The sequence below is a fragment of the Aethalodelphis obliquidens genome, unplaced genomic scaffold (genome assembly GCF_003676395.1).
Source record: "Aethalodelphis obliquidens isolate GAN/ISIS:26980383/991018 unplaced genomic scaffold, ASM367639v1 scaffold86, whole genome shotgun sequence".
NCBI lineage: Eukaryota > Metazoa > Chordata > Mammalia > Artiodactyla > Delphinidae > Aethalodelphis > Aethalodelphis obliquidens.
Genome location: NW_020838030.1, coordinates 2,258,592 through 2,285,310, shown reverse-complemented (window position 1 = coordinate 2,285,310; position 26,719 = coordinate 2,258,592). Strand labels below are relative to the sequence as shown.

At 57.5% G+C, this 26,719-nt stretch overlaps 2 protein-coding genes across 23 annotated transcripts in view; both read left to right on the top strand.

Annotated features, from left to right (window-relative positions):
- Nucleotides 1-18,828, top strand: part of IFT122 (intraflagellar transport 122) — a 77,959-nt gene extending 59,131 nt beyond the window's left edge. For 5 of the 22 annotated variants that reach the window (XM_027093947.1, XM_027093938.1, XM_027093941.1 and 2 more), the window contains 9 exons: nucleotides 329-469; nucleotides 1,387-1,481; nucleotides 4,710-4,810; nucleotides 6,722-6,887; nucleotides 7,780-7,891; nucleotides 8,499-8,624; nucleotides 10,227-10,306; nucleotides 10,570-10,734; nucleotides 11,082-11,683. In XM_027093947.1, the coding sequence (XP_026949748.1) occupies nucleotides 329-469; nucleotides 1,387-1,481; nucleotides 4,710-4,810; nucleotides 6,722-6,887; nucleotides 7,780-7,891; nucleotides 8,499-8,624; nucleotides 10,227-10,306; nucleotides 10,570-10,734; nucleotides 11,082-11,186 (1,091 nt within the window). In that variant the 3' untranslated portion in view covers nucleotides 11,187-11,683. Of the gene's footprint in view, nucleotides 1-328; nucleotides 470-1,386; nucleotides 1,482-4,709; nucleotides 4,811-6,721; nucleotides 6,888-7,291; nucleotides 7,892-8,498; nucleotides 8,707-10,226; nucleotides 10,307-10,569; nucleotides 11,684-12,466; nucleotides 12,565-18,716 lie in introns of those variants that run through there. The other 17 variants (XM_027093954.1, XM_027093934.1, XM_027093953.1 and 14 more) reach the window with 15 other exon arrangements.
- On the top strand, nucleotides 18,669-24,983 carry RHO (rhodopsin). Its single transcript, XM_027093955.1, has 5 exons — nucleotides 18,669-19,029; nucleotides 20,718-20,886; nucleotides 22,146-22,311; nucleotides 22,418-22,657; nucleotides 23,508-24,983. Exons 1-5 carry the CDS (start codon nucleotides 18,669-18,671, stop codon nucleotides 23,616-23,618), a joined length of 1,047 nt encoding a protein of 348 aa, XP_026949756.1. The 3' UTR covers nucleotides 23,619-24,983.
- Nucleotides 24,984-26,719: the final 1,736 nt, after the last annotated feature.

Genomic DNA, 26,719 nt, shown 5'->3' with positions numbered 1-26,719 from the left:
TGGAACAGGGCAGGGGGCAGAACCTCACTGACGTGAGCAGCGCTTCTGTCCTTGGACTTTGCCCTGCAGTTTGGCCCCTCAGCTTTCTCTGTCTGCCATGCCTTGCCAAAGCGGGTTGCCTTTTCCCAGCCAAAAAGGCGTATATCTCTCTGTACTTTTTTTCAGGATGTAGCCTTGGTTATTTATAGCCTCTGGCCTGAGAGGCGCATCCCAGCAGCGCGGTGCTGCAGATGCTCCGACAAGGGTCCTACTTCTACAGCAGCCCCTTGCAAGCCCTGCAGAATTCCACCCAACTCCCCCCATGGTGTGTGCTTTTGTGCCCCTGCAGCGTTCCACAAGGCCGGGCGGCAGGGGGAAGCAGTCAGGGTGCTGGAGCAGCTCACACACAATGCCGTGGTCGAGAGCAGATTTAATGACGCTGCCTATTATTACTGGATGCTGTCCATGCAGTGCCTCGATATAGCTCAAGGTAAGTAAACATCAGCAGGGCCGCTTGTTTTCCTGGCCCCACTCTGGCACCAAGATAAACATCGGAAGAGCTGTGAGGTTTTAATTAAAGCCCTGGGCTTTGCCCTGTGTTGCTAATTCAGAACATATCTTTTCCCTGCTACCTGGGAACCTGTAACTGGACCTGGCTGAGCCGTGGTTTCAAAATGTTGAACTAAATGAAAAGGTGAAAAAGAGATCCTTTTACAGTAACACACTCCAGATTCTCGCTCATCCCAGGCAGGAAGATAGTTTCGATGTTGCTTTCTTTCACAAGACTTCCCATGATGCACTGAGGGAGTTCTGGAAGCGGACGGGGCAGGGAGATGCTCTCCACTGGGCCGAGGCCAGCCTGCAGGAGTGGGAAAGACACTGGCATTGGAGCAGCTAGGCGACTCGTAACAAGTCACAGTCCTTCCTCAGCACTGCAGCCCCATCTGTAGCGTGGGGGTCATCCCGCCCTGCTTCCTTCATAAGGCTGCTGTGAGCCTCCCAGAACCATGGTTATAGTTTGAAAGCTGTCAAGCTCTAGCAGAAGGTGGCATTTTTTGTTCTGGCCAGTGGTTTGTGATTTGATACGCAAGGACACAGAGGGAAGAGCCATGAGGTGAGCGTGAATGAACTTGATGTCTGTCCACCCTCCCTGCCAGGTGGCTCTGGCTTGTCTGGATGCCAGTGATCGCCCTCTCGCACAGCTGGCCCTCCCCCAGGGAATGACCCTGAGAGAAGTCCTGCTGTGTGCTCTGCCCCGCCGAGACGTTAGCTGCCTCAGGATAGCGCAGCTCCTGCGCAGAGTGCCATTCCCATCTCCCTGGCTTAGGTCTGGTGTCGGGGGAGAACCTGCACCGTCTGACACGTCCTCTCCCTCCTGCCCTGCTCCCCTCCCGCTGTGCCCTGCAGACCCTGCCCAGAAGGACGTGATGCTCAGCAAGTTCCACCACTTCCAGCACTTGGCTGAGCTGTACCACGGCTACCACGCCATTCAGCGGTACACGGTAAGGTGGCCGGGAGATGAGTCCTGGTGGGGGCACCAGTCCCGGCTGAGCTGGGAGCCCTGGGTACGTCTTAACAGAGCAGCAGACCTCTGGATGGAGGGTAAACCCAGGGCATGATGACCTGCTGAGAAATCCTCGTCTCCTCCTGGGAGACAGTTTGGAACTTTGATTTTCCTTGATTGGTTACTTGTTTGAGGTGCAGCATGTGGGCTTCAGAATTAGCAAGCCAGAGCTGGAGTGGGCCCTTCTGGTTGCTTGCTTCAGGTTTGGATGACTCGGGCAGACTGGATTAGCCACTTAAAGTGCCGTCTCTCTAAGTGATCGGTGGGGGACGTTGCCTGGGGCCCTCTCTTCTAGGTGGGTGAAGGTCTAGCTCTAACCAAAGGCCTGAGGTCTCTTCCCTGGCCCTGCCACTGACCTGCTATGTGACCTTGAGCAATTTACTTCTCCTCTCTGACCCTCAGTTTCCTTCTCTATAAAGAAGAGTGTTGCCTTGATCTCCAGAGACCCAAATAGTTCTTTTTAGTTACTCCTGGATCCTTCTGATTAAGCCATTTTAAATCTGCCTCCTGACAGTAGGGAACAGGTGACAGATTGTTATCAGCCTCCCTATTCTGTGTACCTTCGATCACTCAACAACGTGAGCTTATCCTGTGCTCGTAAGCCAGAGGGTAATATCAATAGATGACCTTTATTGAGCACTTGCTACATACCAGGCAATGTGCTGAGGGCTTTATTGTGTCAGCCTTTCAACCATGCAGTGAGATAAGTGCTGTCATCCCCATCTTACAGATGAAGAAACTGAGGCACTGGACAGAGAGATCCCACAGCTAGTAAGTAGCAGAGCCAGGACTTGAACCCAGGCAGGCTGACTTTGAGCCTGTGCTCTTAGCCCCCCACCCCACTAATTTAGAGAAGGCAGACCCCTGGCCTCACGCCCCAGCTCCACTGTGTGACCTTGGGCAAGTCGTTTACTTTCCTCTGTGCTTCAGCTTCCTTCTCTGTAAAAGGAGGATAATAACAGTACCTACCTGATGGCATTGTTGTGAGGATTCAGTGAGTTAATATTGGGAAGCACTTGGAAGAGTGACCCTGCACGAGTCTCAGCTCTTCCCACTGCCCTGTGCGGAGGCCTCAAACCAGTTTTCCATTGACCCACTCCCCGCAGGCTGAGCAGTTGCCTTTGGGTGTCTCAAAGGCCCTGCCTTCCACCCTTGGTGCCTCTTTCCCCTCATTTGTGCTGAGCTCCTGGCACATTCTCTGCCTCTGGGGGAAGTCTGGCAAGAATGACTCTTGTGGGGAGGGGAGGTTCCCTGCCTGAGCCATTAGCCCTGCATCTCACCTCTTCCCCGCACCAGGCCCAGTGGTCTCGAGGGACCTCATCTTCCCTACAGTCTTTTTGGGGCCCCTTATCTCTATCAGGTGCTTACCTGGAAAGAAGCCCTCCAAATTAAAGACCCCAAACTCAGGGTGGAAGTCAGGGCCCAGCCCGGTCTCAATTTGCCTGAGCCACTTTGGGACCCAGCTCCGTCTCTCCCTGCTCTTCATCGCCCTTGGCCCCTGGAGGCAGGGGCCTGGCGGTCTCCTCTCTGGAACAGCTGAGCTCTGCCCCAGGACCTGATGCAGCTGTGAGCTTGTGGCAGCTTCACACCCACTTGCAGGGCCTGGCTCTTCATCCCAGCTCAGGCTTCTTCACTGGGCCCTTCCTTCATTCAACAAATGCCCACTGTGTGACACGCCCTGTGCCAAGACCTCGGGCACAGTGCTGAAGGAGACATTGTCCCTGCCCCCCAGGAGCTCATAGTCTAGCAACAGGCGACTGCAGTGCAGTTCCCGCAAAGGAGACGCTTAGAGGACTTCCTCGGAGAGGTGGCCCCCAAGCCAAGAGGTGGGAGGTGAGGAAGAATGGGGCAAGCGAAGGGGACGAGGAGGGGCATTCCCGGCAGAGGCCGCAGCGGGAGCAAAGGCCTGGAGGTGGGCGTGGTGTTTTAGGGTTTGGCATCAGGGCCCGGCAGAGCAGCTCTGATTCAGAGCAGGCTGGAAAGGGAAGCATCAGACCTTTTCTGAGATAATGGCGTCCTTCCCAGAGGAGAGGTGCGAATCCCGAGGACCCCCCCACACACACACACACACTCCCTCCTCTTTCTGGGACATTTCTTAGCTTCCATATCTAGTGCAGTATAACCAGAGGCAGACTTCTCCCTGGCTGTCACCCAGAAAAGGATGCACTCTCAGGTTTTCTTGGGTTCTTGGAACTAACAGAAGCTATAGAAATTTAAGTGAGAACTAAAGAGAGAATGCTGGGTTCTGGACCAAAGAAGTAGTGTAAAGTGAGTCCTCACAAACTGAGGGCCCAAGTCCTGGTGGCTCAGTGATGACTGTGGCCTAGCAAGACCCTTCAGGAAATGTCAGTTTTATTACCATTAGGTGCTCACTGGTGGGGGGTGGGGGTGGGTAGCTGGCCTGCTTTCATCTTGTCATCTAAGCTGCGCACCAGATTCCTTCGAAACAGGGTTTTCTTAATCTTTTATAGACTCCTCCTGATAGAAAGTTCCCTCTGCTCTACTGTGTTGAGCTTCTGGCAGCCTCTGGGTGCAGAAGACCTGTTCATTCAACTCAGCATGTCTTGAGTGCCTGTCTGTCAGGGCCTGTGCCGGGCTCTGGGGGCGGAGGGATGCAGCTGGGAGCCCCAGCGCCTGGCACACCTGTGGGCGTCGCACAGTCAGGCTGCTGCTGTACAGCAGAGAAGAGGCCTGCGATTTCATCCTACAAAGGGTTAATTGCCTCCGCTTAAAGACGTGCTTATATGGAGGTCATGTCTTAAACCGCATAAAGGTCTCCTCTTTTAGAGCTACTTGGAGACAGCTTGAGCTCAGGGAAGTGGAATCCTTACTGACCCCAGAGGCAGTGAGCTTGGGAGAAAGACATTGTTGGGCTTTGGGATCAGACCTGGGTTTGAATCCCAGCTCCACTCCTTTCTAGCTGGTGACTTGGGCAGATCATCTCTCGAGGCCTCGGTTTTCTTGTCAGCACGTGCTTCCCTCACGGGGTTGGGTTGGGGACCACCGGAGGCAGTGGCAGCAGGCGCCCGGCACACAGTAGGTGCCCACTGGGTGGGTCTGCTGTTCTGTTGAAGTCGCTTGGAGTTACTGGTGTCTGTCTGCCTCTCGCCCGGCCCAGCAGCAGCTCGGCTGAGAAATTCAATCCTGTTTGCTTTCCTCACGGCAGGAGGAGCCGTTCAGTTTCCACCTTCCCGAAACGCTCTTCAACATCTCCAGGTTCCTGCTGCACAGCCTGACCAAGGACACTCCCCTGGGCATCTCTAAAGTGTATCCTTTCTCTCACCCCACCCTCTGTCCCACCCCTCTTGTCTAATGGCCAGAGCACTTTGCTGGCAGAAGTTTCCCTCTCTCCAGCTGCCTCGGGGAGGGGAGAGAGCTCGCCCTGCCGCTGCTGTTCGGCTGGAAGAGAGGCTCAGCCAGGGAGACCGAGGGAGCGCCAAGGGAGGATTAGTTTTCAGGGCTCTCTGGGCTGGGCCCAGCAGCAGGCCTCTGGCCAACACACTGTCCTGGCCCTCCCAGAACCCACAGATGAGGGTGTGACTGAAGTGAAGGAAACGCCAGGCCTTCGGGGCTTGGAATATTGGGCACTTCCCTGGGGGGTGGGGAGGGACCGTTTATTCAGCCCAGGCGGACAGAGCACCTGCTGCATCCCCGGCTCCGGACCAGGCAGTAGGCGAAAAACTGCCATCAAATGGGGAGGTGACAAGTGTCAGGGCCTGGTTCAGTGGGGCGTGTGCTGTGTCCCAGGGTGGAATGCAGCTAGGCCGGGGCCAGGGTTGGCGAAGGCTGCCTAGAGGAGGTGACAGCCATCCTGTAGGCTGAGGTAACCAGGGAAGACGTGGAGTACATGTTCCAGGGGAGCGCCCAGCGCCTGGAAGGGCTTGGAGGGAAGTGAGGTGGGGGAAGGGAGGAGCTGAAGGCCCCCTGCGTGCGAGCCAGGCTGGAGGGGCAGCGGCCTGAGGGCCTCCCTGTGACCCGGCCTCTCCTTCTCTGTCTGGTAAGGGCCAGGGAGGGGCCGTGAGCGGAGGCGGGGCCTGAGGGCCTGTGCTGCCAGAAACGACCAGGAAATGACCCCAAATCCTGAAGGTCCTCAAAGTGATAAAAGTCGTAATAAACCCATGTCCTCTTCTAAACACCACTATCTCTAAGCCCCTTCCCAGCCCCACCCAACCCTGCCTTCTTTCCTTGAGTAAAAAACCCTCCCAGTCGAGGGTTCAGAGGTGAGAACTAGCTTCTCTAAAGGGTTTCAGGCCCGTCATTTACATTTCAGGGGAAGCTGCCACAGACCAAGGGGCTCTCGGGACCTACACCCGGCCTTTGCTGCAAGTTCTGTTCAAGTCAGCAGAGTTTGACTGAACCCTTGCCCTGAGCTTCACCCTTGCTGTCCACTGGGGATGTGGAAACAGCTCCCGACACAGCGCCTGACTCTGATCAGGCACGGTGGAGACACAGACAAGGAAACTGGCCTCCACGTGACTGCTGGGGTGGGCGGGGCCACGCTGGGGGTGTGGGGAACAGGAGCCTCGGGGAAGGAGAGTGGGGAGGAGGTTGGGCCTGGGCCTCATTTAGCTGAGGCGTGTTAGGGAGAAGTGGGGAAGGGCATTCATAGGTGGGGGGAGGGGAGGAAGGGCAGGCCAGGCCTGGGCACAGCCGGCCTTTGAGGTGACCTGAGATGGAGCACAAAGCCTAGGAGTTCCAAGGAGGGCCTTGGAGCAAGGGAGGCTGCGCTCAGAGCTCGCCATGGCCTTGGTGAAGTGCAGGCAGAGGAGTGTCTGCACCGGGGCGGTCTGGGACCAGGCTCCGTTGGCGGGGCTGGAGCAGGGGGGTGCTTGGTGCCAGGCATCCTAGGGCCTGGCTGGCAGGCTGGGTGAGGCCGAGGGAGCCGTTTTGGCTTGGGCAGGGTACAGAGTGAGCCGTCAGCAGGCCCAGAAACCCCAAGCAAGATCAAAATATTAAGGGAAACTACGCTGTCTCTATCTCTGGAAAAATCTCTGGGCCTTGATACCCGAGAAATATACTTACATCCCACGAATGAGCGAGGCAGTGCTCAGACTCCTTCCCATGCTCTCCTGGCACCAGCACGAGCTGCGTTCCAGCACGGAGCTCGCTCCAGAGGTGGGCAGTGCCAGCTCTCGGGCCTGGAGTGACCTCTACTGTCCTTAACGTCGTTATCGGCAGGAACACGCTCTTCACTCTAGCCAAACAGAGCAAAGCACTGGGTGCCTACAAGCTGGCCCGGCACGCCTATGACAAACTGCAGGGCCTGCAGACCCCCGCCAGGTTCCAGAAGTCCATTGAGCTGGGCAGCCTGACCATCCGCTCCAAGCCCTTCCAGGACAGCGAGGTGAGGGCGCGGCCCCCTCGGGCAGGAGGCTTCTCCTGACACCTCCTAGTGCGACCTGGGTTCATTTGTAGATGGCTGCCATGCTCCTGGGGCTTTGCGCTCCCGCCCGCCCGCCACCCAAGCCCTGGCTTGCCAACTCTCTCCCCTCTTCCCTCTCTGTGTCCTCTCTTCTCCGCCACAGCCCTGCCCTCCCTTGCTTCCTAGCTCTCCCGAGGCTCCAGGTCTGCTCCGCCCCAGTGCCCAGGTTGGCCCTGCCTTCACCTCAGCCTAGGAGCCCCTCCCCTAGCCCACCCCTTCTGGAACCGGTTTGTCACTTGCCAGCAAATCTACTCCGAGTGTCTGCAGCTCAGTCAGTGCCCCAGCCCGCCTTCCTCCAACCCAACCAGCCGCTGTCTCTTTCACAGTCCCCTCCTTCAAGCACAGAGCGGAGACTTGGCATCAGACAGATCTAGGTTCAAATCCCAGTTCCCCCATTTCCTCGGTTTCCAGCTCTATGAAATGGGGATGCGCCTAATAGCTTTCCCACGAGAGGCTGTGAAGAGAAGTGAGCCAGGGTGGGTAATGTGCTTAGCGCAGTCCATGGAGCACAGGGACTGGCTGGTAAACGGGGGCCGCAGTGGTTGTCATTCCTGCCAGGAGAACCGCGCTGCTGAGCCCTGCCTGGGAAGGGGGTGTCCAGCACCAATGTGGTCCCTGTAGGCCCTTATGCTGCTTTGCCGCAGCTCAGAGCCTGTGCGCTGTGCCCTCTCCAGTGCCCCCTCCCCACCTACCCAGGTGGCCTTTCCTCTCAGCCGCCAGGCCCCAGGGAGCTGAAGCCAGGGGAGGAGACGGGGCTGGACCCCACCCCACCCCTGCTGGGCCCTCGGGCCTTTGTGGTGCTGGCGTTTTGTAGGAGCTGGTGCCCTTGTGCTACCGCTGCTCCACCAACAACCCGCTGCTAAACAACCTGGGCAACGTTTGCATCAATTGCCGCCAGCCCTTCGTCTTCTCAGCCTCTTCCTATGGTGAGTGCTGTGTGCGGTTGGGGCGGCCGGCATGTGGGTGGGGCACCTGTGTCCTCCTTTGGAAATCGGGGACCGTGAGACCCCACCCCGCCTGACACACACAGTCACTCCGGGTTCCCAGAGGCAGGACCTCAGTGCTGCCCCGACCTGAAGCACCCACCCCTCAGAGCCCAGTGTGCAGCGCTGCCTGATGAAAATGCCTGGGAAGAGGCGCCGCTAGTCAGGCCCTCCGTCTGCGAGGCTGATGTGCCTCTCAAGCCCCAGCTTCTTCCATGTTGACGGGGGTCAAAAGCCCTTTCCCGGTAGCTGTGCAGAGACGCTTCTCTTCTTCCGTTGGAGAGGAGTCCCTCCGGCTCCTAGGGGGACAGAGCAGGGGTAAAGGCCCCCGGTGCTCACCCTTGTGTACACACGCATGCCTGCACGCACACACACATACACGCACACATGCTTGCTTACCCCAGATGTGTGGCAGGCAGCAATGCTGCACCTGCCAGCTTTCAGAGAGGCCTGTGCTGGGTGGGGAAGGAGCTCTGGGACCCTTCCACCCCCTCGCGCTGCCTGGTGAGAGCATTCCAGCCCCAGCCCCTCCCCCTCCCTGTGCCTGCAGAGGTGCTGCACCTGGTTGAATTCTACCTGGAGGAGGGGATTACTGATGAAGAAGCCGTCTCCCTAATTGACCTGGAGGCGCCAAGACACAAGCGTGAGAATAAATGGCAAGAGATCACAAGCAACAGTATCCTGGGTGCTGGCCAGACTCTGTGTGTGTCAGCTGAGCATCGGCCTGGGAGCACGCCAGGAGGCAGGGGCCTTGGGGGGTAAGGCCAGGAAAGGGCAGGCCACCCTGTGTGATGGTTAGGACCATGTGGGAGCAGGCATAGGGCCAGAAATGGGCAGAGCGCTGGCCAGGGTGCAGCGGTGCAGGAGGGGACAGCACGTGCCTACAGGCCAGAAGTGGCACGTGGAAGTGGAGATGCCACCTTGGCCTTCCACCCAGGAGGGCCTCCCACCCACCCCTGGCTCCTGAAAGGCGCTCCCCTGCTACTGGCTGTGTGGGGCTGATGAGCAGCCAACGTGGCGTATGACGCCTGTATCGGTGGCCCAGCTCTTCTGGTCAGGTCACTTTTACGGACAAGGGACAGAGACACAACTTGGACAGGCCAAGCAACAAAAGGGTGTAGAGAAACCTAGCGTGGACGGGTGCTCAGCTTCACCCAGATGCTTGCTCAGCGCTGACGGGAGCCTGCCTCCTGTCCTCTGGGGCCTGCTATCCTCTGGTAGCTTCATTCTTAGGCCGCACCTGCCCTGTCCCCACCAGCAGTGCCCAGCCTGCATCCCATCAGCCCTGCGACCCCCGGCACTTCTCCCAGCGTGTCAGCATAAACCCCGGGGCACGCCCTCCCTGGAACAGCTCGGGCCACAGGCCACACGTCAGGTGTCCCTGTGGCCAGGACCGCAGCCGTGGTCCCAGCCGAGCCACGGCGCGCACACGGTGGGCCTTGTGAGCACACGGCAGCTGGGTGGGTAGGTCTCGGTGGGCTGGGAGCCGGTGTTTCTACACGCTTTCAGACGAGGCCGATGCTGCTGGTCTGTGGACCACGTTTGGAGGAGCAGGATTGAGGAACACCCAGGCAGTTGTTTACTGAAGGACGGAGATGGGAACCGTATCTGCACTCACGCCCACCCTCTACACACTCACGTCAGATGCTTAGGCTGGGTCGTAGCTGCTGTGCGGGGCCACGTCCCGCGCCTGACTCGGCACCAGCAGCCTCCCTTCCCCTGGGGGGCCCTTCCTCATCGGACCCAGCCAGCCTGGCAGAGGGGCGGCTCCCTGGGATCCGCAGGCGCTCTCCGCCTTCTCCCTGAAACAGGATCTGCGAGGCCACCTCAGGTGCCTGCAGACCACCCGGCAGCTGCTGAGTGTTTCTCCAGGAGCTGGCGGGTTTGCCGGCCGTGGTTTCCAGCCAGGCCCATCGTTGCTGCTCCCACACCAGCAGGCCCACAGGCCTCTGCTCACACGGCGCTTCTCGCCGGTCTCCATGAGCCGTGCCTGGTCTGAGGGGGCAGCAGAGGCCCGTCAGAGCCCCTTGTCTCCTCCTTCCCCACCTGTGCTCTGGGTGTGGCCCCGGCCTCGTGTGACCGCGGCGTCACCCCGGCCCACATTCCCTCCATCCCTCCATCTGGAAAGCCACTCCACAGACCTTGCCACGCTTCCCCACGGCTGGTAGGGAGAGTGCCACTCAAGGCCTGGAGGGAGCTCCCGTGGGTCTCAACGCATCGGGTGGAGGGTGGGGCCTGTCCCTCGGCCTCAGGTCCCGTCCTTGACTAGCTCCTGCAGCTTCCCAGACTCTGAGGCTGGACGAGACCCTGGACTCCATGGGAGACGATGACCCCTTCACAGCCAAGCTGAGCTTCGAGGTGAGGGTGCCCCTCTGAGTGACAGGCTGCTGAGGCCCATGAGGCCTGCTGGGAGGGCGGTCTTGGGTCCCTTTCCTGCGCACACTCCCTGTCGGGGCCACTCGGGGGAGAGGAGGTGCCTTCACAGAGGTGGCCTGGCCAGGTTCTGTTGAGGGACCCGGTGGGGGAAGTGTCTGGGGTCCTCTGTGGGATCATAATCCACGTAAACATGTCCCCGTGGCTGAGTGAGGGCCCTGGTGCCCCTCTCCCCGCCTGCCCTACAGCAAGGTGGCTTGGAGTTTGTGCCCGTGGTGGTGAACCGCTCGGTGCTGCGCTCCATGAGCCGGCGGGATGTGCTCATCAAGCGCTGGCCCCCGCCCCTGCGGTGGCAGTACTTCCGCTCCCTCCTGCCCGACGCCTCCATCACCATGTGCCCCTCCTGCTTCCAGGTACCTTGCCTGCTGCCTGCAGCTCGTGTGTGGTTCCCAGTTTCTCGTCTGCACTGTTTTTCCATTTCCCAGATGTCCCCTTAGGGAGGCCAGGCATCTGGGAGGAACACAGGTGTCCCTCAGCGGCCAAGGCCAAGGCCAGGGCTCCGAGTTGGGAGAAAGACTCAGCCATCCTTAGGCCCTCCCCACTCTCACATGCATTCCATGGGCTGTCTGGAGTGGACTTGCCCCTGACCCTGTGCTTTCTGTACCTGCCCTTAAACCAGGAGGGCTGGGCAAATGTGATGCACCTTTGAACTTCATTTAGGAAAAAAAGGGGCCTCAGACCTTCTCCCCCTCCCTCCCAGTCCTCAGACAAAGGTGGCCTGGATGTGGTGTTTCTAGTCCCGACTCACTGCCAAGCCACCTGCCCTTGGAAGGTCAGTGGTCCCCACCAAGCTTGGGGCTGCTGAGCGCCCAGAGCTGCGGCCTGGGGTCCCGGCCGTCTCTCCTCAGATGTTCCACTCAGAGGACTACGAGCTGCTGGTGCTTCAGCACACCTGCTGCCCCTACTGCCGGAGGCGCATCGACGACCCCAGCCCTTGACCGGCAGCCTCGGGACCACCTGCCCCCTCCCGGCCGCCTTGCAGGCAGCTGGGCTATCGAAGGAAGAGTTAAACTGTCAGAATGTGTCTTCTGCCCAGATCAAGTTTGAACTCTAGGGAGGGGCCTTGTGTAACCACGGAATTCCTATTTATGGCATTTCATGCCTTGTAAATACTGCCAGGAGAGGGAGAAGAGAATGTACATATATTTTCTAAGAAAAAAAAATCTGTTACTTTCAGAACGGCTCTGAGTTGTTCACGGCAGCCTGCTGGAGTCCACAGATCTGTCAGACCATTAACATGTACACTTTGTGAACAGATTGCCTCAATAATTACAAATAAAAGGACTACTTATTTTCATCATCCGTGCCTGCATTTTCACAAATCTTCGTATTGTCTGCAACTTAATTTCCTTATGCAAAAGTGCACCTGTTTCTAATTTGATCTGAGAGGAACATTACATTTGTGTGCTCTTAAAATTTAATCTAATCGAAATGGGAATGGTAGGGGAACGGGTTTTTAAAAATATTTATTTATTTTGGTTTTAACGGGGCTCCATCTCAACGAGAAGATAAGATATCTGGCTCTAAAGAAGGTGGCAAAGAGGGCTGCCGCTCCCGGGGGCTCTGGAGTCGACTCTCTACTTCCCAGCTGGGGCCAGGCCCCCCTGCTCCCCACCATCCCCTAGCCCCCCAAGCTGACCTGAAGCTTTCCCCTTCCTTCAGCTCCTGGAGCGGGTGGGTTTCGTTTGAAGTTCCAGGAAGGTCCCTTCTCCTGAGCACCGGCAAGTGTCCGATTCGGCAGCTCGAGGACCAATGAGAAGCTGGGGAGGGGAGCTGACGTTTATTGGGGACCTTTTCTGTGCCAGCCGTGCTTCATAGGCTGGCTCAGTTCTCATAGGCTGGCTCAGTGACGGAGGGGGATGATTTCCCTTCTGCCGCCATGGGGGCTAGTGGAGGTGCTGGGGCCCTGGCTGCGAAGCCCCTGTCCTGTCCTGAGGCCTCTCCCTTCGCCCTCCGGTCTACCTGCCCAGGAGGCAGCGAGCAGTCCAGTGCTTTATACAAAGTCCTGACGGCAGGAAGAAGGGAACTGGGCTGCCAGGGAATGTGTGGAAACCACCCTGGTGATTAGATATTGATACTTTACAGGGCATCTGTGAAGTGGGCAGAGCGGGACAAATGTCCCCATCGGAGGGATGAAGACCCTGAGGCCTGGAGAAGGGAGCAGCTGCAGAGGCCACCCAGTGGTGAGTCCAGAGCTGGACCCTGCCCCACCCTCTCCTCCCTGCCTCCCTCTGCATCTCTCTTAGGGGATGATGGAGGAAAATACAGAAAGGGAGCCAGAGAGTTGTGCCAACAGAACTCCTCCGTTGAGTGTCTAATTACGTACGATCATGCATGCTCTCTCTCTCGCTAAACATTTATTAATGTGTTAGCGTTTCCATTAGCGCATTACTTGAACTGAAAGCACTTGCATATGGCTGGGAGAAAGGAGAGGGAAAAAACAGCCCCCCCACCGCCACCTAACAGGCGTCAATCACAGTGACAGATAAGATGGAGGCTAGAGGCAGGGGAGGGGCCCAGCCTGAGACTCCAGCGTGCATCCTGTCAGCCGAACGACGCAGAGGTGAGGGTGTGCTGTGCCGGGTTCTGCTGCCACAGGGGAGCTGAGCTCCAGAGGCCTGGGTCTGAGCTCCCGTTAAGTCTGGCCCTGACTGACTGAGCGCCAGACATGGTGCCGAGCACTTTCCGTGCATCATCTTCTGTAACCCTCTGCCGTCTTCAAGGATGTCCATTGTACAGATGCTGAGACTGAGGCTCAGTGACATTCTCTTTTCTTTCATTCATCAAATATTTACTGAGTCGAGACAGAGTCACAGGCAGGCACAGCCTTTGTGCGTGAGCACTGTGTCCTGCTGCTCTCCTGTTCCGACCTGGACAAGGCCTTGGCCAGGTCCAGCCCTCTCTCCAAGGCTGTTTTCCCATCTGTACAAGAGGCCCCTCCAGCTCTGACACTGAGGTTCCAGCCTCAGTCTGTGTCAGATGACCCTGACAGCCCCTCCCATGCCACAGTGAGGCAGGCACCACGGGGGTCTCGAGATGCCTGTCTCACTAAGAGGAGACTGAGGCCCGGGGAGGGGAGCGGCTGCCAGAGGCTGTGCAGCTTGGAAGTGGTTCAGGCTGCGACTTGATCCTGACCTCTTGGCTCCAGATCCTCAGCACTGTTCCCAGTTCCTGGAAGGAGGAGGTACGGAAGCAGGGATTGGGTGGCCCAGAAAGAGCCCCAGGCCAGACCTTAGGTGGCCCTGGCTCTGGCCCGGCCTCAGCCCACTGGTGTCTGCACCTACCCCCAGCAAGGCTGCCGAAGCCGGGAGCCCCTCATGGCTCTCGAACAGGTGGGCAGGTGCCCCTTCTCCAAGGTTGCTGCCGGTGGCAGATACCAGATGACCTTCCACTTGTGCCAGCCCTGACCTCAGGGTAGGTAGGAGCCCCAGCAGACAGGCCACCACTGGGCAGGGCTGTCACCCTGGGCCCAGCACTTGCCCAAGTACACCCTGATACTCCTCCAGCCAGACTCCAGAACATCTCCTAGAATGGAACCCGGCCACGCCCCTCCCCTGCTTGTAACTTTAGTGGCCCCTGCTGGCCGCCAGCTGGCCCCCCGGACTCGTAGGCCCTCCTGCCTCCCCTGCCATCCCATCCCGCGGCCCCAGCGCCTCTACGCCAGCCGGCCCTTCCCTCCTTGGACCTGGACCCAGCTGTCCCCCTGCCTAGGCTGGGGAGCTTCGCCACTTCCTGGTCCAAATCTCACTCCTCTGGGCCCCCACAGCACTGGGGCTGGAGCATATTCCCACCTCTCACGGTTATTAGTTTTCCCTTTGTCTGCTGCCTCCTAAGCCTGGGAGCTCCTTGAGGACGGGGACTGTCTAGGATTCATCTCAGTGTCCCCAGCACCCAGTTCAGGCCAAATGTTGCAGTGGGAGGGAAGGAAGAAGGAGGAAGGAAGTGGGGCGGGAGGAGAGGAGGCCAGAAGGAGAGGAGAGTCGGCCTCTCCTTTCCTCTCCCCCCTTGACATTCTCAGCTCAGTCTAAGGCGTCACTCAGCTGTGGTGACGCAGCCTGTGGGGTTAAGCCAGTGAGGGGAGGCGGCGGGGGGCGGGTGCTGCTGACCAAGCAGCACCTCCATGCAGAGGCTTACGAGCTATTTGCGCGCTGTCCCCTAAACCCTAATCCTGCATGGCCAAGTAGGAGCCCTACCCCTGGCGTGCCAGAGGGGCTGGCCTGGGGAAGCAGAGACGACCAACCCCGGCGGCCCCGGCGCCACCCCTCACGGCTCCTCGCAGCTTGTTCTCAGCCTGGCCAAGAGGGGCAGCGGCTCAGAAGGTTGCCCACACCCGGACTTGGGCCTCGTGTGCTCTGAGCCGCTCTCTAAACCTCCTGACACAGGGGACAAAAGAGCTCAGGCTGGAGGGCTAGCCGCCTGGCCTCCGTTCCGGCTCTGCCGAGGAACATCATTTCCTCCAGTGGTCAGAGGGGACTTGAGGCCTCCTCACGGGGCTGGGAGCAGATGTTCCTTCACTGGGCAAATCTTTACTGAGCACCTACTCTGGGCTGCAAGCTCAGGTGTAGCCAAGAACAGGCCGAGCCAGCCCTGCCTTCTAGAGAGAGATGGGCCGTCAGTCAGGAGACACATAAGACCGTTGCTAACGGTGATGACTACGGAATAGGAAATGAACGTGTGATGGGTGGGTGCCCAGACGTTTAGAGCTGGCGGGGGCTCTCCATGGCTATGGATTGAACGAGGTTCAGAAGAGGATAACGCTTTCAGCAATGCTCACTGATCACTTACAGGAAACTGAGGCACAGGGAAGTGGGGAGGGCTGGGCTACACCTGGCGCTGTGGCCGCAGAGCCTCAGTCCAGCGAGGGAGGACCGTGAGACCTGTATCGTCAGGCCTGAAGGTCTGTGAGCGCTTTCCCTGGTGGGGAAAGCGGGTCAGGTTTACCATGCAGGTGGGCGTGGATCCCCGGAGTTTTCTAGCCCCAGCAAACTGAGAGGGGAAGCGGGTCTTCCGGGGCTCTCTTGGCGACCGAGAGCCACAGGCTTGAGCCCAGTGCCGCCTCCACCACTGCTGCCTAGGCTTGACCGACTCAGTCAGGCCTTTTCCAGCACCCCAGCGCAGCCCTCTTTTGTCATTGGCAGCGTGGTGTGAGTTATGAAGGGAAGCTCTTCCTGAGAGCCGTCTTTGGGGCAGGAGGGAGATGTGGCCAGGCAGGTTTGTCACATGACCTGGGTGACTCCCTGCCAACTAGGGGCCTTGGTCTCCCCACCTGCAAAATGCGGCAAGGAGGGGGTCAGAGTAGGTGCCTTTTAATGACCTTCCTGCTCACTCCATGAGCCTGTTCCTCTGAACAAAAAGGCTTTTTTTTTTTTTTTTTTTAGTTTTTTATCATGCGTTACAGAACAGAGCTCCTTCACATCAGGGATGGCCTTTAACCCCCCATCTCCTCACCCTGTGAGTGTGGGATTATTAGACTTTCCTACAGAGGGTGAACCTGAGTCTTAGAGAAGGGAAGCACTTCCTGATGTAACCTAGATCCATCGCCTCAGTCCACAAATATTTCTTGAGCACCTATTATGTGCCAGACCTCAGGGAATACTTCAGTGAACCAAACAGAAATCCCAGCTCATTCAGTTTCAGGGAAAATGATTTACATGCTCCTGCTGTGTGTGGAGCTGGGCTCTGGGGCCCTGTGGTGAGCAGGACAGGCCCCAGCCTACCCCGAGGGACTCAAACGTTACAGCCTAGGAGATGGACAAAAGACACATGAACAGAATAGGAATTAAAAGCTTCCAGATTGTCATAAGCACTAGGAGGTAACAAGCAAGGTCCTGAGGTCGAGGGTCGAGGGATCAGCCCGGTCTGGGCAGGGCTGTATGGGCTGGTGTTGACCCAGGGTGTCCACTGTCTCTCCTTCTGTCTGGCTACCAAGGGCCGAGTCAGAAACTCTTTACCTTGACCTCATTAACGACAGGCCTAATCACTGGGCCAAGCGCCTTGCACTTTGAGGGACCACGCCCCACCCACCTGCCACGCCTGCCCCTGGCTCATTCACCAGCACACATTTCATCAGACTTCTGTGCGCGAGTCCTGACCCTGCCCGGGGCCTCAGGGGTCTGGAGCCCCAGGTGGGCTGGAGGGAAGGGGGCACATTTCTAAGCAGACAGGTGTAGGAAACCCAGGTGGGAAGAGAAACTAGCATGAGGGAACTTAAGTGATGGAAGTCTTGAAGACTGGTACACTTCCCTGGCCGGCCTTGTATTCCCAGACTCAGGACCTTTGCACATGCTGTTCTCTCTCCCTGAGCGTCTCTACCCCCACAGAACTCCTTCCACCCTTGAGTTCTCAGAGAGGCCTTCCTGGGCTGCTCTAGACAACCGTGCTCTGGGAGTAAGTTGCCATCTGAACTTACCCTGTTGTTACTGGTTTCATTATTTGTTTGTGAGGCCCTCCTTGCTCTCCTGTGTCCAAGAAAGACACTTCCTGCAGGCAGGGCCTTGGTCCTTCTTGTCCACTCTGTCCCCCAGAACTGAGCACCTTGTGTGGATCACAGTAGGTGCTGGATAAAAATTTGTGGCTGGGGGCTTCCCTGGTGGCGCAGTGGTTGAGAGTCTGCCTGCCGATGCAGGGGACACGGGTTCGTGCCCCAGTCCAGGAAGATCCCACAGCAGCTGGGCCTGTGAGCCATGGCCGCTGAGCCTGCGTGTCCGGAGGCTGTGCTCCGCAGTGGGAGAGGCCACAACAGTGAGAGGCCCGCATACCACAAAAAAAAAAAAAAATTGTGGCTGGCCCGTGGTCAATGAGCACCTGAAGGCCAGGCTCCCAGTTCACTCCTGGGGGATGTCCTCACCATCCTGCTATACATGGGGGCCCTCATTTTCCCCCAGAGCTCATCCCGCTGTCCTGGGACCCACCCTCATGGCATTGCCTATCACCTGGCATCCAAGGCCCACGGTCCCAACCCAGCCTGACCAGACATCCCGGGTCACATCCTGTGTGCTGCAGTGTCCACCCAGTCCTGTTTCCGGGGTCCACCTCTCCTTCACGCGGGGGTGCCCAGGACCACGCCTGCCTCACTCATTGCAGGGATCTGGTGCCTGACACGCGTTTGGCACAGCTTACCTCCTGCAGTCAAGGGCCTTCCTTCCGGAGCCCTGAGGGCCTCTGTCCCCTCCCTGCTTCGGTCAACCCCCCCGCCCCCGCTTGGTACCCTCCTCCATGCTCGCTCCCTTCAATCCATCTTTGAGGGCTTTTGAGCCACCTTTCTGTTGCCGAGATCTGCCCCTGCCCCTGGATAAAGCCCCCGGCACTAAGCCCCACCAGAGCTGGCCACATCCCACGTGGACCTCAGGCCTCTGCCCAGCCTTTGTCTTCAGTCTACGCTGTCTTCCCCACTTGGCAACCTGGCACAGTGTCCCCCCTCCCTCAAAATGTTATCTCCCTGGACATCTCCACAGGTAGGCACGCTTCCTCCCTGGGCCAGGAGCTGTTCTTCCCACACGGGAGTCTTCCTCAGCCTGTAAGCTCCTCCTTCCTCAAGCTTCGGCTCCCCAGTGGCCTGCACATAAATGATTGTGGAACGAGTAAGCGAGTGAATTCCAATTCAATGTAACAAATGCTTTTTGAGCTCCTGGGTGATGCCGGGCTTGTGTCTGCCATGGGGAGTGCCCTGCCCTTGCGAAGCTCACAACCTGGCAGATGGGCTACTCTCAGTATGCGGTTACTGCATGAGCCAGGAGGTGACTTAGGTGGGGAAGGAATGGGTGAGGGGCTGAGTGAGGGGATGAGAGAATAACCGGCACCTCTGCCCTCTGGGAGCTCATGGTCCATTTAGGAGGAAGACGAAGTTTGCTTGCACTAAGCCAGAGGGAAGTGGGGGTATGGAGTCAGAGGTCCCAATGTCAGGCCAAGGCCATCAGCTGAGATGACAGAGATTCCTCGGGGACAGGAGAGTTGGGGGCGGGCCTCCTGCCCTTTCCCAGGGTCCCCAGCACCTCCCTTCCCAGACAGAAGCCTTCTACCTGGAGTCACCTTGGCCCCTCTTGGAAGCCAATTAGGCCCCCAGTTGCAGCAGTGAGGATTAATATGATTAATAACGCCCCCAATCTCGCAGGTGCTGATTCAGCCAGGAGCTTAGGGAGGGGAGGTCACTTTATAAGGGCCTGGGGGGGGGGGGGGCGCGGGTTTCAGAGCCTGGAGTCATCCAGCCGGAGCCCTGCGTGGCTGAGCTCAGGCCTCAGCAGCATCCTCCGGTTGGAGCTGCCGCAGGGCAGCCACAAGGGCCGCAGCCATGAACGGGACGGAGGGCCTGAACTTCTACGTGCCTTTCTCTAACAAGACAGGCGTGGTGCGCAGCCCCTTCGAGTACCCGCAGTACTACCTGGCTGAGCCGTGGCAGTTCTCCGTGCTGGCCGCCTACATGTTCCTGCTGATCGTGCTCGGCTTCCCCATCAACTTCCTCACGCTCTACGTCACGGTCCAGCACAAGAAGCTGCGCACGCCTCTCAACTACATCCTGCTCAACCTGGCCGTAGCCAACCTCTTCATGGTCTTCGGTGGCTTCACCACCACCCTCTACACCTCTCTGCACGCGTACTTCGTCTTCGGGCCCACGGGATGCAATCTGGAGGGCTTCTTTGCCACCCTGGGCGGTATGAGCTGGGGTGCGGGTGACGGGGGCTACAGGAGCTGGGAGCTTGCGGCGTGAGGGGGCCAGTGTCTGGGGACAGCCTATGCCTTGGGGATGGTGGCTGAGAGGCCATTATCCAAAGCCCTCACTTAATCAACAAACACTTTAGTGATGATGAGCTAGGCTGCCGTTTGTCGAGGGTGGGCACTGAACACTGTTGATCTCACTTGGAGTGGGGTCATTGTCTTGCTTTCCAGCAAGGAAACAGATGAGAGAAGTCAAGGGCCTTGCTGGGGTCACATCAAGTGTCTGGCAGGGCTGAGTTTCAAGCCCATGTCTCTGAGGCCCTTCAGGACATATTCTGCTTCCCTCGCAGCAGCTGTGCTGGGTCAGACCCACGCCGGGCACTGGGGATAGAGCTGGACAAGACAGATCCCTGTGTTCAGGGCTCCCAGCCTGGGGCGGGAGGAGGGCTCTGAGTCCTCCAGTCACTGGACTGCCTGTACCGGGCGATGGGCTCGGTCCTTCTCCAACATCTAGCTGACTCCCTCCCAGCCCACCTCCAGCCTCTCTGTCATGTTTGAATGCTTTCTGCGTTGATGAGTCCATTTACAGGGAGACGTTAGACCTGTGAGGTGATCTGTGTAGCTCTGAACCATAGTTTAAAATACTTTCTTTAACTGAAAAACTGATTCTCTGCAGAGAATAGATCCCATTTAGCAGATGAGAAAACTGCAGTGTGCAGAGGGGAAGAGTGACTTAGGGATATGGCAGGGCAGTGACCAGGGCCTAGGTCTCCTGGCTCAGATCGAGGAACGTTCCCTGGGGACACATGGCCTCTCAGGCAAGCAGGGGACATGAGAGGTCATTATTACAAAGCCAGGGTGACAGGGAACGTTGTCACCTGCCTCCTGTCTTCTCTCTCCCACCTGTGTCCAGGCTGCTGCCTCCGCCCCATTCCTGGGACTCTGGCCATCACTGGGTGTTTGTCACCTTCTGTGACCACAGTCACACAGTCTCAGGCCAGAAGGGTGCCACACACAGGCGGACACGTCTCTGCTACAACTATGGTCCTGGAATACTCACTAGTGTTCCCTTTCACTCAGAAGTGTCCTAGTTTGGTTGATAATTCCTATGGCCACCCTCCCTCCTGAGTTTCTGGGGTGATATGCAGGGCAGATGTCTGAATCACATCATTATTTCCTCCTCCTTTCTCTGAGCAAAACATTATGCAGTTCCTTGGCTCCTAGGAGAGGGTCCCACATAACTCATGTTGTTACATTTCCCTGGAGGGGAGAGGCCGCTGCCCAGGAGGGAGGGAAGGCTTCCCAACTCCAGGCTTCTGCTGCCTCTGCAATATCTTTTGACAGGAACTCTGCCTGTTGCCCCGTGAAGGACACATTTTTCTATAAAAACTTCCTACAGGGCTCCCGGTCCAGCCATGACCCCATGACCCGATTTCTGTGTCCCTCAAGAACCCAGAGCTCTTGAGCTGAACTAACCTTCCTGGGAGTTACTCTGCGCGGCATATAGGCCCCTCTGCCCCGCACCCGCTCTTCAATGTCCAGGCCCTCCGCACCCTAAGGCCTTGCTCCAGGCCCGCCCCCAGGTGCTTTCCTGACTGCTCTCACCCCATCCCTCAGGGGAGCTCCCCCTCCTTAGACAGGTCCAGCCACGTGGTGTGTTGACTGACAGCTGGCTACCTTGCAGGTGAAATTGCCCTGTGGTCCTTGGTGGTCCTGGCCATCGAGAGGTACGTGGTGGTGTGTAAGCCCATGAGCAACTTCCGCTTCGGGGAGAACCATGCCATCATGGGCCTCGCCCTCACTTGGATCATGGCAATGGCCTGTGCCGCGCCCCCCCTCGTCGGCTGGTCCAGGTAACATCACCGAGTGGAAGGGAAGGAAGGGTCTCCAGGGCTCTTTGTAGGGTCCTCCAGCCAGGGGGGCTGTCTGGTTCCAGGTCCCGAGCTGGCAGCTGTCATGGGGTTGAGGTTTAGGGCAGGGAAGAGAGGGTCAGCCCCTGACACTGCTATGGGGCTGGTCCCCATGTCAAGGGGACTCCAAGACGCCCCAACCCTTCACCTTGGCTGTGCCCCTAATCCGCAACTAAGCCAGGGCCAGATTCCAATCCTCTTTGGTCCAGCGCCCTGTTGAGCAGTTCCTCTGACCTTAGGCCTCAGCACCTGGGGAGGCAGAGCCTTCCTCGTGCAGGTGTGACATTGTAGCCTCTGGGAAGCAGTCCTGTCCAGACTCTAGGCTGTTATCTCCAAATGGGCTGAGATGAACTGGGGTTGCGGTGGACAGTGGTTCCGGACATTGGACTAGTGACTCTGTAGGCGGCCTCGTGTCCCTCTGCTTCCGGGAAACTCCCATCTCTCTCCACTTTCCTCCTCTCTCAGTCTTCCTGGGGCCAGTGTTCTTTGCCCCGTGCTGAATTTGAGCAATTCAGCAAGGGACAAACAACTCTGGTCCCCTTCCCTGTCTTCTCCAGTCTGGCCCGGTTACATCCTGGTAGGCACAGCTAACAGACACTGGGTTTTCCGAGGTTGGTCCAGTGTCACCATCGTCTGAAATCACCCAAACATCTTAACCAGATGCCCCGGGGCCTCTTGTTTCCAGAAAGTGCAAAGATCCCTTAGTTACCCTGTGTGCCCCTCTTTGGCCTAGAAAGACCTGGGCGCCTCAAATACAGAGCTTGGCAGGGCTTTTCCCTTCTCCCCACCAACCTGTGCCCTGTGTGGCCCAAGGCCTGGCCTCCGGCTGCTGGGGAGTGGCAGGCTGGGAGGGGCGGGGCAGAGCGGCGCGGTGGTGGGCACAGGGTTGGGGGCGTGCCTCTGGAATGAGAGACTTGGAGAGACTGTGGTCCCGGGATAACACGGCGCTGAACGAACAGTGAAACAACACTGTTTCCACAGGTACATTTGAATCGCTTACCTCAGTCAATGTGATCCTCAGTCACACAACCAAGGAGAGGTTTATTATCCCCATTTTACAGAGAGGGAAAGTGAGGCCCAGAGTGAGACCAGCCCTACAGTAGGCGGTGGCAGGGGACTCTGGTCAGCTGGGCCTGTTCCCAAGTCCCTCACATGTGGGTCTCCCTTTGCCCCTCCCGCCCCATCTCCCCACCGGTCCTCAGGTACATCCCAGAGGGAATGCAGTGCTCGTGCGGGATTGACTACTACACGCTCTCGCCAGAGGTCAACAATGAGTCCTTCGTCATCTACATGTTCGTGGTCCACTTCACCATCCCCCTGGTCATCATATTCTTCTGCTATGGGCAGTTGGTCTTCACAGTCAAGGAGGTATGGTCCTATGCTGGGCGCTGGGGACACGCACATTGACTGGGCTGAGCCCAGCCCCCGTCCCAGAGGAGCCTCAGTCTGAACACCAGGCCCTGTTTCCCCGCAGGCAGCTGCCCAACAGCAGGAGTCGGCCACCACGCAGAAGGCCGAGAAGGAGGTCACTCGCATGGTCATCATCATGGTCGTTGCTTTCCTGATCTGCTGGGTGCCCTATGCCAGCGTGGCATTCTACATTTTCACCCACCAGGGCTCCGACTTTGGCCCCATCTTCATGACCATCCCGTCATTCTTTGCCAAGAGTTCCTCCATCTACAACCCCGTCATCTACATCATGATGAACAAGCAGGTGCCTGCTGGTGAGGCGGGAGGGTCCAGGTCCCCCAAGGCCACAAGAGGACGAGCCACATTCTTGACTGGGCCCTCGGTCTTTCCACCTGCAAAATGGTCAGGGAGTTGGTCTTCCCCGGGGTGTCAGAGTCATCTGGGAGAAATTCAGACTCCTGGGCCAACCCCCAGACCTTCTGATTAGAGGCTCAGGGTGGGCCCAGGAACCTGCATTTCTAGCAAGCCCTCCAGGTGGCTCTGATGCTGGCTCAAGAATGAGAAGCACCCATCCAGATGGTTTCGGAGGCCTGCTTTAAAGGTCAAACGGTCAAAGTCCCAAGCCTGGGAATAGGTGACAGTTTCCGCACAGCTGGACAGGGAGCTAAAAAGTCTTGTTCCAAGGAATGAAAGGATAAAGCGGTCCTTTAACACAGACCAGTGGTTCCTCTGCAGATCCCTTGATCCAGTGGGGAAAACATGGAGTCAGACATATTGGGTTCAAATCCCAGCTCTGCTAGTTTCTAGCTGTGTGACCTTGGGCAAGTCACTTCCCTTCTTTGGGCATCAGTTTCTTCATCCATAGGAAGGGTGAACTCCTAAACTCTTGGGTTAAATGAGATAATTTACAGATAGCCCTTGGCACACAGAAGGCATCATGGATTACCAGTGACAAAGCCCCCTGAGGTTTGGTCCTGGCATTTCCGGGTGGGGTCGTGAAGGCTTAGTAAGTTCCTACAGGGAGCCATTTGAGAGGGGAGTGGAGGCTGGGAAGGCCAGAAGCGGGACGGGGGTGGAGGCAAATCTCACCGACCATGCCGGTTGCCACCCACATTTTGGGGGACCCTGACACTGACTCATGCCCTTTCTTCCAGTTCCGGAACTGCATGCTCACCACCCTGTGCTGTGGCAGGAACCCACTGGGTGACGATGAGGCCTCCACCACTGCCTCCAAGACAGAGACCAGCCAGGTGGCGCCTGCCTAAGGACTCTGTGGCCAACTGTAGGAGTCTCCCAGCCCCCGCCCCCCACCCCAGCCACCCCATCAGGAGCCGTGCCTGTCGGAACCAGGTCACACAGGCTCCCTGAGTTTAAACAAACAAACAAAAAGAGAATTAATGAGAGAAAAATGAGGCTCCTCACTTGGCAGGGATGGCCCAGTCTGGAGTCCTGATTTCCCAGGGGCCGGTGGGATCTGTACCCCCCTTTCCCCCCAAACTCATCTCTCAGGCACACGAGAACTCTTGCTCTGGAAAAGTGTCCCAGCTTAGGGATAAGTGTGTAGCACAGAGTGGGGCACATAGTAGGTGCTTAATAAATGCTAGATGGTTGAAGGAAGGAATGAATGGAGACATGAATGGAGAGATGAATGGGCAGGGAGAGCATATCTATCCTCTCAAAACCATGTTAGCAGCAGCAGCTCACCCTTGTCTGATGCCCTTGAGCAGTTGTTTTCCTCCTTGGGCCTCACTTTCTTGCCCCATAAAGTGGAAATTCCAAATCCCCCACACAGCTGCTGTGAAGATCAAATGAGATTGTGTGTGTGCGTGTGCGTGTGTGTATGTGTGTGTGAGCACTTTGTAAATGGTAAGGAGCTGTACAGGCTGTAGTTAACATTATAAATAATATCAATGTATATAATTAATTCATTGCTATGATCATCTCTGACCATTTTGAGATTGGGCAAGGCCCTGAGCAACCAGCCTCAGCAGGTTTATAAAAATGAGCCAGACGTCAAGGCCAGACCAGGGCTGGGTGTCGGGCCACGGGAGGGACAGTCAAGGAAGTGCAGAACGCAGTCATCAGGACTGAAAAAACATGGGGGGTTCAGAGTGTGGGACCGAGGCCTGGGGAATCTCACCTCCAGCATGGAGCCCCAGGACTAGGGCCACCCCTTTTCTGTGTGGCCCATGGAGAGACAGGCCTTTCTCTCAGCTTCCGGAAACCACTTGTTCTCCTCCCCAGCACTCAGGCTGCAGCGTCTCTGGGCCAGTATGGAGCTTCTAGAAGCCATGCTTACCTGCCCACATTTAATGGGGAGCTGGGTCCCCAATGTCACCCTTGTCTCACAGAGCTTAGAAACAAAGAATGGGAAATCTGGCTGGGCCCACCTTCCCTGGGGATGTCCACAGGTCTCAGATTTCGGCTCCCTTGCTGGCCGAGCCTTCCGCAGCTCCAGTCCATTCTGCACTGCGGAGAGTCCTTGCTGTGAAACTGGCTGGGACGCTGGGGCATCGAAACTGAGCTGCTTCAGCAACTGCCCCTGCTCCTCCACGTAACCAAAGCTGGAAGCTCTACCTCTCCCCAGCTCTGCCTGGAGATGAAGGCAAATTGGGGTATTAAAAGCTCAGCTCCTATACCTGGTGTTGATGGTGGTGGTTTGTGTCACTCTCAAGCTCTATCTGCAGGATGGATTGGAACGGGGCGGCATCCACCTGACCCTTGACCCTGGGTTGCCTGGTTTGGGCAACATCAGAGCCCCCTGGGAGTACAAGGTGGGGGGAGCAGGCCCGGGAATGAGAAAAGCCCCCAACTTTGGAGTCACAGAGATCCAGGTGACCCGTGAAGCCGCAAGCAAGTTTTGTCACCTCTCTGAGCCTCCTTATGTGCAAAAAGGAATCTCAAAGCTGACCTTGATGGGATCTGCTGAGCTTTCAGTATGCAGCCAACCTGCTTCCTGGACACAGCAGACAGTGGGAGACTTTTGGCATTACCGGAGCCTTGGCTCAGTGCTGGCCCTACCAGGGACCTCATCTCCAAGGGGAATGGGATGGAGATGTAGCTCCCAAATTACCCTCATCCTCCAAGGTAGGAAAGGGCGGCAGGAGCCTGAGAAGGAAGATCTCCAGCCATGGAGGGACTGGAGCGGGTAATGGTTGGGGTCTCTATTGTTGCCCCTCTTAACTCTGTCTCCCTAGGTGATGTCGGTCAGGATTACTTTGGCTGCAAGTGACAGGAAATCCCACTCAATAGCACTGAAGCAAAAGGGAAAAATTATTGGCTCCCAGAAATGAAACTCTCAGGGCATCAGGCACAGCTGGATGCAGTGCTCGGATGATGTTAATCTGGCTTGTACGTCTCCGCTCTGGCTGCACTTTCCTCTGTGCTGGCTTCATGCAAGGCTGACTGTTCTCAAGAGGTGGCATAAAGGCCACCAGCAGTTCCAGGCTCTGCAAGGCCTACAGAACGTGGTCTTCCCTTTCTCATCTGTTCCAGCACAGTTCCCAGGTAGGGCTCTCGTCGGCCAGGCCTGGGTCACCTGATAGCCCCTAAGCCTATGATCAGACTGGGATGGGGATTCATCCTCTGACTGGCCAGGCCTGGGTTACCTGCTTGCCTCTGCAGCCAAAGGTAGAGTTAACCCCACAGAAACCAAATGGTCTGAGGGTGGGGACAGGAAGGAGCCCAAAGAAAACCTCAGGGGCTTGTTTCTAGAGGAGGAGGGCCAGAGACAGCGTGGCCAGAACCAACAGCGGGCCAGAGGGGAGGGACTCTATGTCGGTGACGCCCAGCTAGTCCAGCCTCCCCCCACAGCGGGGATTCAGTCTCACATCCAGAGAAAAAATTTACTCTAAAACCAGAACATTCGCTGGCTTTTCCTGATAGAGAGAAAAGCCTCCTTACTTCCTTAATTTATAATTGATTTGACAGCCACTGATGGAGAACCCGCCATAAATAAAGGCAAAGAGCTGCTGACTGAGGCTGGAGAGAGGGTGTCACCCAGCTCATGTCCAGGCTCCAGGAAGCCAACAGGTTTATGGAGTGCCTGTTGTGTACAATCGTATCATCACTCAACCCAGTCTAAGGAAGCTGACCCTAGGCCAGGACGTGCTGGGGACTCAGAGATGGATTGGAGGGAGCAAGTCTCTGGGCTGTGACCTGGCCAGCGTCGGGGCCACAGAACTCTCTCACCCCTGATTTTGCCTCTGGGAGGAGAGCGCATGAACCTCCACCCCAAGGCAGCAGGGCTTGATGACAGCCTGCCCCTTGCCCTCTAGTAGAGACATGTGTTCCACATACCCCAAAGTGCCCCTGGGAGACAGTGGGTGCCCTTCCCAGCTGTGTGACCTCAGGCCAAATCCTTGAA

Excerpts from the sequence above, each read along its gene's own strand:
- RHO (XM_027093955.1), top strand. The coding sequence starts at position 18,669 with ATGAACGGGACGGAGGGCCTGAACTTCTACGTGCCTTTCTCTAACAAG. Across the intron at positions 20,887-22,145 it reads CCCCTCGTCGGCTGGTCCAG|GTACATCCCAGAGGGAATGC; the intron begins GTAACATCACCG and ends ACCGGTCCTCAG. Across the intron at positions 22,658-23,507 it reads ACATCATGATGAACAAGCAG|TTCCGGAACTGCATGCTCAC; the intron begins GTGCCTGCTGGT and ends CCTTTCTTCCAG.